Source organism: Hylobates moloch, unplaced genomic scaffold (genome assembly GCF_009828535.3).
Source record: "Hylobates moloch isolate HMO894 unplaced genomic scaffold, HMol_V3 SCAFFOLD_6, whole genome shotgun sequence".
NCBI classification, from domain to species: domain Eukaryota; kingdom Metazoa; phylum Chordata; class Mammalia; order Primates; family Hylobatidae; genus Hylobates; species Hylobates moloch.
In genome coordinates, this window is record NW_026652281.1 from 112,759,308 (window position 1) to 112,769,450 (window position 10,143).

At 51.9% G+C, this 10,143-nt stretch overlaps 1 protein-coding gene across 1 annotated transcript; it reads right to left on the bottom strand.

Annotated features, from left to right (window-relative positions):
• Window positions 1-631: 631 nt before the first annotated feature.
• CXCL14 (C-X-C motif chemokine ligand 14) lies at window positions 632-8,663 on the bottom strand. The gene is made up of 4 exons (XM_032157959.2): window positions 8,255-8,663; window positions 7,975-8,080; window positions 4,127-4,240; window positions 632-1,437 (listed from the first exon to the last, which is right to left on the bottom strand). The coding sequence occupies exons 1-4, from the start codon at window positions 8,352-8,354 to the stop codon at window positions 1,422-1,424; spliced, it is 336 nt and encodes a 111-aa protein (XP_032013850.1). The 5' UTR covers window positions 8,355-8,663; the 3' UTR covers window positions 632-1,421.
• Window positions 8,664-10,143: the final 1,480 nt, after the last annotated feature.

Below are 10,143 nucleotides of genomic sequence, written 5' to 3' on the forward strand. Positions count from 1 at the left end.
TCCCTGTGCTCCAACCTGCCCGCTCTGATAAACCTGCTGCAGGGGTAGGAATCATCGGGGAAGGAGCCTTAGCCTCAAGGCCTGGCTTATTGGCTTCCCGACTGTAATGACAGCTCCACACATTCCACAGAGGTGATGGTGTTGACAGGTATTTGGGAAATACCAGTTTTCTTTCCCAGCATATTTGTCCTTATTTTTTCAGGACATGGTAAACATTTTATTGTCATCCTAGCTTAATTAAATAGAAAGAAGGTGGCAGTCTAGAATTTTGGTACATTTCAAATATATTTTATTACTTTCCATCTTAGAAAGAATATGAAACCTGCATGCAATGCTAATGGTTTCTGACATGTACATAGCATATAACACAGCAGTACAATGCGGCATATACTGGGGGGCAGTGTGTGGAGGGGGCGTTCTTAAGGGTATATGTACAGAGGAAAGGGTGCATGGTCATCTTAGCTTTCAAAAGAGGACTGCACTGTTTAACATTGAAGAATTACATGGGGAATCACAAATATATTGCTTTAGTACTGCATGTTCCGTTGTGGTGAGGGAAAGAAACATGCTTTGAAGGCTTTCCCTTGTCAACAGAATGTGTGTCTGTAGCTGTGTATTGTGCATGTATTCATATATTTTTAAGTTTTCTCCTAAGATTTTTGCTGACAGTATTGGGAACCTCACGTGCTTCTGAAGCATTAAATATTGAACCTGTGAACCTTTCAGAAACCCTCAGGTTGGGAAAGACCCCACATCTTCTTTAAGGATCATTTGTCTCGCCATCACAGGATCTTGGAAGTGTTTCCTAAGGTGTGTAAAAATTAACCAGGGGGGAATGAAGCACATTTTTCTGGCAACCAAACTTGAGTTCCTCAAAGAACAGATGCAGAGAGACCTGCTCCTGCTTGCCTGGCTACAGGGGCCACTGCGGAGTCACACTGAGGCTGTGACCGGCCATAAGCCCAGGAGAGCCCGTGGCAGCTGTGCCGAGGCACCAGGATCTCTGAGCGGAAGCTTCCCAAGCTAGGAACGGAGCAACACTGCAATGAAATGTGTCCACCAAGCTCATTGTTCCTCCCGGGCGCTTATAAAGCTCAGATGTATAGTGACGTATGGACAAATACAAAAAAGCATTTTTTAAAAAGGAAAGGCATGAGTTTTCCCCTTTTCGATAAAAAGCAGCCTGTGGTGAAGTCTGGAGCACAAGAGAGATGGGTCTCACATCTGGAAGCCTTTCGCACACAGCTATAAAATGTAAAAACTGACCGTTGGTAAAAAGTGCTTCATAACAATATATAATTTGTGTCTTATGCCTGTGAGAAAGAAAGGCTTTTTTTTTTTTTTTTTTTTTTTAAATCTGCAAAGTCCTTTGCACAAGTCTCCCAACTGGTTTGGAGTTTTCCCATCTGAGGTTTTTCACCCTATTCTTCGTAGACCCTGGGGAGAAAAAACACACATGTAAGTGGCTCAGGACAGGACATGAGGCAGGCAGTTCACAAGCTGCTGGCTAAGCGGCTTCATTCACTTCTGGTCTGCAGGGAATGCCCCTGTCTCAGAACTGCAGGAACTCCCAGGGAGAAGTGGGAGGGATCCTTCTGAGGATGTGGTCCCAGGGATCCTGAAAACTCACACCAGTGTGGCTTTGTCCTTTCTAACCATCTGCAGTCTCACCTCTGCAATCTCATTTTGTCCTCAGAGGCCTATGGAACAAACCCGCTTTGCATATGAGGAAACTGAGGCACCACAGACTTAAGATTTGCCCAGTGGCCACTGACTGTTAGTGGCAGGAATGTAGTCTTTCTCTAGCATGGCGGGCTGCTGCTGCACCTCCTTGTTTCTTTCCGCGTCTGTACTCAGCCTTTCTATTTAGAGAAAATAGCAAGGGTGGGAGGCATTCTCTCCCTTGACTTAGGCTTGTATATTTCTTTGTATTTTGCCCAAATAATGCATGTCCTCCAGAAGAATGCTAGCTCTAGAAGCTGCTTCCTGGAGACAGAAGAGGTGGTTGGTGGGGTGGGGCAGTGGTGCAGGAGGCCTGTGCCCCTCAGTCCCTGCTCCTGGCTGCATTGCCTCATCTCTACTGGTTCCCAACCCCACCTTCCCCTCACCTCTCAAGCTGTCCCCAGTTAGATATTTTGCTTTCTTCTAGTTCTGCCCCATGGCTGCCCTGGGGCCATACATTACACTTAGCCTATCACTTCTCTGTCTTGTTCTTGATTTCCGAGTAAGACCACCGAATTATGCATTGAAATAAAATGCCTGACTAGGCTGCTTCCTGTGGTGGCCGGAAGCTCCCTGGAAGCTCTGGTCTCTGAAGTGCACAGAGCTCCTCTGTGTGGCCCCCATGGGCCTGAGCCCACCGTGTACCCTTCTACTTCCTCCACCCTAGCTTTGGCATTCTCTCTCTCTCTCTCTCTGTACAAAGAGGACTTCAAACACTTCCTTTATCACCGTTCTACATTCATTAAGATATTTTCAACTTGTTTCAGGGGAGGGAGGTGGGGAGGGCAGGGACCTCAACACTCCAAGAAAGAGGGGTGAACTAATTTTATAGCAAAGTGAGAGAAGTCCTGGTAGCTGAGAGGCTCTCGTTGCTTTTGTTATTGGAATTTTCAGGAAAAAAAAGCAGGGCCATGTTTAGACCTGTGGGTGCCTCCTTTTCTAGGCTGCAGCTCAGGTGGAGGGGAGGAGCAAGGTGAGCTAAAGGTTTGAGTATCCCCCAGCAGTCAGATCAAGATGCCCTCAGCCTCTTCCATAACCCGCCCATGGGATTAGCCTTCTGTCAGTTTTGATGATACAGGGCCTGAAGGGTGACAGAGAGTGGACTGCGCAGTTCTGGCCTTTGCCACATGAGCTGCCTGGCTTGACCAGAAAGAGGGCTTCATTCCCAGCAGATTTATAGAAAATAATTTCTCGCTCTCATCACTTTCTATTTCAAGCAACTGCAGATGAGGCTGTTTTGGAGGCAGCAAAAAAGGCTCAGGTATAGGGGTTGAGCCCGAGTGTCAGCTCTGAGAGAGCTGGTCACAGGGCTGAGCTTGGGGTAGCACGGCTGGGCCAGGTGAGGGGAGGGCAATGCAGGCACCCACTATGGCTGTACCTTCCACCCTGTGAGGGCAGCTCGTGGCGTAGCACCAGGAGGCCTGGTTTGCTGTCCTGGTTTTGCCCTGTCCTCCCAGGCAAGTCACCCCTCTCTCCCATTTAGGCTTGATTTCCCCCTCTGCAGCAGGGGGTGCTGGCACTAGCTCCTGGGGAAGTCACCTGCATGGTGTGTGCATGCATGCGTGTGTGTGTGTGTGTGTGCTTCCTGATCATGCTATGCAGGCAAATGTGTAAACAGACTGCGTATTTGAGGAGTGAGACAGGACAGGCTACCTTCGCATGGTACAGGGGAGCTAGGAACTGGATTCTCCCTCCGAGGACAGACATAAGACCCCAGGAGACCAGAGATGGGAAGCCACCTTCTGATTTTAAGGAAACAGTGCCCAGTAAATATAGGGCTGGTTCAGGGTGCTGGTGGTCTTAACACTGCTGCCCGCCTTGGTTAACAGTGGCTCTGATTTTAAAGAGCCAAACCTGTGGTGCCTTCCAGCACCTGCGAAGGAAGGAGTTTATCAGGTTTCTGGGCAGCAGAGGGAGTGGGGCATCTTGGAGAAGAAAACATGTTTCTGGCAAGGATCATCCTCAGCACCTCATGGTTTTATAGCACAGTTTTATAGCCAACATACACAGTCACCTAAGTGGTCACATTTCACCCCGCTGAAGTCCTCAGAGCTCCCCTGGCAGCCATGCCAGTGCTCACCCTGCCATTTAACAACTTATGTAACTTAAAAGAGGAATTAAGATTATAATGTGAATATTAGAGGGAGACAGACTTTAGTTTACAAAATGACAAACCTGCCATGCTTGCAAATGGACAAGAGATGGATAGCTAGCTTTGGTAAGTGGTGAGTTCCTTGTCCCTGGGGGTATGTAAGCATTGTCTGAGTATGTGTTTGCTGTGGATGTTGTGGTGGGTGTTCACATATTAGATGCGGCTAGATGACCTGGTAGGGGGGGTCCCTTCCCATCCTGAGAGCCACAGCTGGGTCTGGTGGGAAGGAAGGTGAGTAGAGGCAGGGCGTACCTGCGCTTCTCGTTCCAGGCGTTGTACCACTTGATGAAGCGCTTGGTGCTCTGCAGCTTGGGGTGCAGGCAGTGCTCCTGACCTCGGTACCTCGACACGCTCTTGGTGGTGATGCTGAAACGGAGCAGGATGAGGTGGAGGGTTGAGGAGCCTGAATATCATGTTGCCTCTGGTGTGGCCTGTGAGTAGCCCTGGGCTAAGTCAGGGCCCTGAGAGACTGTGGCTTCCTGCCTCCTCTCAAGGGAGCCTACTTATGTGCTCACTTCCAGGCTGGCTCTTTGGAAGGTTCTGGTTGTCCCCTTATTCTCTGACTCCATATTAGGGCCTAACCCTGTATGTAGTGAGCAGCCCTCACTTTTTCCCTGGGAGTCCTGAGAGTCTGGGATGGTCTCTCCCACCCCCAACCTCATGCAGTGTGTTGTCTCCAGGGCTCAGGCCTCTTTTGGGGAACAAAGGTCAGAGGACTCCCAGCCCCTCTGAGCCTGGGATCAGGAGGTGGAGAAAGCTAATGCCAGCAAGGTGCACATGCCAAAACCTCTGTCCTTGGATTTGAGGAGCTCATGTCAAGGCTCAGACATGCCCTGCAGACATTCTAGTTTCTGTCTCCTCAACCCCAGTTCCCTCTGACCCACCACAGATTGTCCCAGGGCTGGGCATCTCCTGATCCTGAGGCAAAGTCCTGTTGGCCTTGTGTGAGGTCCCAGGTATCTCACCCCTAAGCAGAAGAGTAAGACCTCTCTTCTGCACAGCCTGAAGATCTCAGGCCTCTATCAGCCAATGTCCCAACACCCAGCAGAAGCCTAGCCATGTGGGTAGAGAAGCAGGTGTTGTGCAGACTGTAGGGGCCTGGGACTGAATCTCAAGTTTGGCTGTGGGACCTTGGGTAACCTCTCTAAATCCAGTTTGGCCATCTGTAAAATGGGTACAATAATAGGACTATCTCACAGGGTTATTGGTATGATTAAAAGATGCAATCTTTACGAAGTACCCAGGACCTGGTAGATGCACAATTAATAGTTACTGTTACTAGTCATTGGTCATGGAAGATGAAGTGGCCAAGGGGAAAGAGTAGCCTTGCTGTGGGGCTCCAGCCTGAAGGGTGAGACAAGCCTGCTGCTCAGAACTTCTGAGCCCCTCTAGGCCACAGGCATGACAGGAGTTGGGGGGAATAAGGGACCACCTAGGGTATTTGGAAAAGTGCAAGGTGAGAGGTGAGGATGCCACTTCTTGAGGGGTCACAGCCATGCAAGCCATGATGGTAGACTGGGGTGCTGGAATGGGCTTGGAGGGCAAAGAGGGGAGACTGGAAGTGAGAGTGGAAAGAGTGAGAAGAGAGGGACAGAGGTCAGCTAGTTCCCCACTGTTACCAAATGGAAAATGTCAGAGCTTATATGGGCTAAGTTCTAGAAGGGATAGGATTCCCATTACTTCAGTCTTCCAATTGATGGGGAAAGAAAATCGGATCTTGCCACCAGAATGGGGGCATAATGTTCCTGGGCAACCTGTTCTCTTCCCTTCTCCGTGCTCTCAGTTTCTGGGGTCCCCGCTAGGGCCTAAGCTCCTTGGGGAAGGGGGTGGGTCTTCCTGCTGATGCCAGGTGATGGTGCCTGCCTTGACTGGACTCCTCTGTGACCCGGGTCATTCCTCTATCCTTGAGCATGGGCCAGGCTTCAGAGTGAACTCTGGTTGTCTCTCTCCCCCACTGTGCCCAGTCACCCTGCAGGAATTTAGCAAATGCTTTTCTCTTTCTGCCTACAAGGCTGCTTTAGCATTCTGAAGGAAAGGACGTGGCAATGCCTGATAAAAACCCTTTTCTCAGTTAGGTCAGCATGCAGGCTGTGCATCCCAAATCCTGAAGGTCAGGGAGAGCAGGAAGGGACACTCAGCCCTCTCACTACAGTGCTCAAATGCCATGTCATAATACTGGGATTATGAAAATCGGTTGTGGAGTGCAGACATGGGGATTTGTGACTCCAGCAACTATCAGAAATTCTGAGTCCTGTGACCCTCTCCTCCACAGTTTTCGGGGGGTGTAAGGGTTTTGGTGAGAGCTCCATGGACCTATGACACAAATTGCCCTTTCTAGAATTTGGACTCTCCTGGACCCTTCTGGGTGCAAGGACTCCCACTTGCAAAGCGGACCTCTCCCCCAGCCCCTAGTCCTGCCCCCACCCCCAGCCTCAGCAGAGATTTCTGGGTGACTCAGCGTGAGCTGGAAAATTTGCTTTTGTTCAGCCTTTGTGGCTGAAAACCTGCTTTGCAAAAGTGCTGGCCCCTCATCTGATTTGGAGAGTTTTAGGATTGTGGAGAGGGAGAGGAGCCCCCAGCCCTCAGGGATGGAGTGGGAGGCTCTAGGGGGTGGGGTGGAGGTTTAGTAGAGGGTGATTGGATTGTGTGCTGATTTCCTGAGGCCCCTGCAAGTTTCTACAATGCTTCATAAAGCCTTTCTCACAGTTGCCTAGCTATAGTTTTTCTCTATATGTGGAAAAGTTTAGCCAGGAAAAGAGCAAGCCTATTTACTGACGGCTCTGTCCTTTTTAGGTATCACTGCATCCTTTACCCTGCTTTCTTCCCCTGCAAGGTCTCAGAAACTTGCTTGGTTAATGGAGTGGTTTTCAGCTCTTAGACGAGTGAGATTTAACTTGGAATTCCCCTGTCATTCTTAGCCCCCAAACTGGAAGCCCTGAGGAGCTTGGAGCTCCTTTCCCAGCTCATTTGACACTTGGCCCCCACCCAAAAGGATTTTTGGGTATTTTCTTTGAATTTGGTCTGCAAGGCAAGGGGTGGGGACAAGGGGGTTAATTTAGGTGTCTGTGAAGGAAGGCAGTGGGGTCAGCTCAGTTCCAGTGGATTTCTGAATTCCCCTAATTTCAGCCTGACTGTGTAGCCCCTAGACGGGGATGGGGGGTGCTGGGCGGGGGTGTGCACTGCTTTTGCAGACACTGTGTGAAGGCCTTTGGGCCGGTAGGGGCCAGCTGGTGGAGGGCACTTGCCCAGACTGAGAATAAAGTGCGTCCTGTTTCTGGGGGAGGGGAAGAGGGGCCAATGGTCTGTGGCAAATATTTGGTAGCTGCTTTGCCAAGGGCTCCCTTCCTGGCCAAGAGCATATTGATGAGGAGGCAGCGGTGCTGGCCTCAAGTGGTTAATTGGGAAGGCGGAGGAGCAAGAAACTAAGTGTTCTCTCACTCTGCCCCAGTTTTTCCAACATTCCCCACATCCCCACCAAGCAGGGCTCCAGCCATGTGGCACATTAACCCCAGCAGAGCACTTTCTGTAGTACTGCTCCGTATCGGGGACCCATAAGGAGTACAGCCGGTGAGGGAAGCTCGTGGAGCGTTCTCAAAATGAAATCTCTAGGAGCCAAAAACTTGCGGTCCACTTGTCTCTGACTGGAACAAGGCTCTGAAGGGAGTCAGGACTTAAGATAGTGTTTGCATTAGTCCTCTGTCCAGTGACAGGAAGGCAGCACGCCTCACAGTTTGGGTGTGAGTGTGTTTTAAGTGATTTCAGTCTAGGTTTTCTGAGTTGGCACAAGGGAGCCCTTTAACCCTTGATGGCCCTAGCAGAGTGGGTGGCCCATGGTACAAATAGGGAGACTACTCATTTGAATCCTAGCAAGGGTGAACCTGGAGGCGCTGTTCCGGAGCAGGACAGTGACCCCCTTTCCCGACTGTCTTCCAGAGTGTCTCGCCAGCGTCCTAAGGACTCGCTGGGCAATTACAAAGACTTTTCCAGGGCCTTGACAAAGTCAGAGAGAAATGTTTTTTAGCCCGACCAGGCCCAGGCTGTGCCCTGGCATCGGGTTGACAGCAGTGCGCACCCCCTCAAGGTGAGGAGCGAGAACTCACATAACCATCTTCTCCTCGCAGTGCGGGTACTTTGGCTTCATTTCCAGCTTCTTCACGTCGCTGTAGCGGATCTTGGGTCCCTTCCGGGAGCACTTGCATTTGGACCCTGCGAGGAAACGCGGGGCAACAGCTTAGTTGCTAGGCGGTCTCCTGCCCCTCGACCACCTTGGTGCCCACCCAGACCACCCCCGCGGGATCCCGGGATGCCTAGAAATTGGAGCTTGGGTTCCCCAGGACAGGACAAGACGAGACGGCGACAAGGGGAGCTCCCTGCACTCACCGTCCACGCGCGCGGTATACAGCGCCAGCAGCAGCAGGAGCAGCGCGGCCGCCAGGAGCCTCATGCTGACCGGAGGGGCGCGGCGCGGGAGCAGGGACATGGGGAGGGCGCTGGCCCGTCGGAGCGGCGGCCCTGAGACGCCACTCGGCTCTGCTCGGCTTTTTCTGCCCGGGGCGCGCCTTCCGGCTCGGCTGGCTCCGGCTGCGCCGTCGGTGGATGCCCAGGGCTGTCTGTCGCCGTGCGCTGCGCTCTGCGCTTGTCTCCGCGCTCTCTCCACAGCCTCCCTCCGCCCGCCCTGGCCTCTTTTAAATCCGCTCCTGCCCTCGCAGCGAGCGAGCTCATTAATATGCAGAACCACTCGGTGAGTCACTGAGATTTCTCAATGTGGTGAGAGGAGGAGACCTTCCCAGCCCGCCCGTCGCCCGCCCCAGGAAAGGACCCGCTATCGCAGCGGCGCACACCCGGAGCCACGCGCGCACACGCACACACACATCCGCTACCCTCTCGCTCACACAACACGCCTCCTTCGCACACTTGCACACCCATACCACAGCGCGCACAGATTTCCAGCGTCCCGCTCTGCCTTTGGGGAGCCCAGACGGTGGAGCAGCTGCTGAAGGGCACTGCTTTTCTGAATCGCGTGGTTCCCTCTCTGGCCGGGCAGGCCAGCTTTTCTGAGCCGCCGGGAGACCCAGGGCCAGGGCCCCGATCCTCAAAGACCTGAAAGGGTTTTGGAGCAGGTGCCAAGTGTGAGTGCCTGCAGGCCTGACCCCCCAGGGCCCCTGCTGGGCCAGAACACAAGGCCAGTTCTGGACAGGGGCTTGTCATAGATTGTCCAGCAGCAAAGTCATTGACTGTGGTCACTGGAACTGACTCAAAGAGGGTATGTGTGTGTGTGCGGGGGTGGGGACGGGTATTGGGGAGGGAGTTTTGGTGACTCCCAAAGGGAAGCTCCTTAAAGTGGGTCAGTGGCCTGGTGGCTGTGTGAGTGTCTGGGTGGTGGGGAGAACCAGGAGGAGTCCTCACCCTCACACTACTCTCCAAAGCCAGGTAGAGAGCCCTAGCAGAGAGCCATGACAATGGTAACCATCTGGATGAAGGCCTTCCCATGTTCTAGACATTGTGCCAGAATGCGAGGTATAGTGGTGTGAGTCCAGCCATGGTGGCAGAAATTCCCTCCTCACTACTTTCCAGCACAAGTGACTTTACCGCTGTCAGCTTTTGTTTCATCATCTGTAAAGTGCAGATCATCACAGTGTTTCTGATAGGGTGGCTGTGAGAACTGTAGAAATCATACATGTTGTCAGTACCCGGGAAATGTTACTTATTGGCACCATCATTTTATATCTAATTTATCTATTACTTTGATTCTTACAAATTGGTACTTTTCTTCCAAGTTGGTACTTTTAATTTCTTTATTTGACAGGTGTGGAAACATGCTCTGAGAGAAGAAATAACTTGTCCAAGTTCACAGAGCCAGGAAGCAGGTGACTAGGCCAGGAGGGTCCTCAGTATATATGGCTGCAGAACTGGGACTCCTGTCCCTGGACCACTATGTTGCTTTGAGGCCTGTCTGCCCTTCACTTCTTGCTGCCTTGAGAGACCCAGAGACAGGAGGTGGATCATCTCAAGCTCTTGGGGTCCCTGGGCTTGGCTCTCAGGATAGAGCTCACAGAGCTCTATGCCATCAGCCTGGCAGCTACCTGGAGGCAAAAATGCCCAGAGGGCTTCTGGAGGATGGGGGACAGTCTGCTGAAGGGTGCAATGGGAAGAATCTGTGTCGTCTCTTCCCAACTGGAGAGCCCTTGCTGCTTCAACAAGAAGCTGAGCCATGAAAAGCAAGCAGCGCCTATGCGTGCTGTTGTGCCTATACCTAAAGCAAAGCCAAT

Coding starts and splice junctions, on each gene's coding strand:
- CXCL14 (XM_032157959.2), bottom strand. CDS start 8,354: ATGTCCCTGCTCCCGCGCCGCGCCCCTCCGGTCAGCATGAGGCTCCTG. Junction 8,081..8,254: donor GTATACCGCGCGCGTGGACG/GTGAGTGCAGGG, acceptor GTTTCCTCGCAG/GGTCCAAATGCAAGTGCTCC. Junction 4,241..7,974: donor TGCGAGGAGAAGATGGTTAT/GTGAGTTCTCGC, acceptor GCTCCGTTTCAG/CATCACCACCAAGAGCGTGT.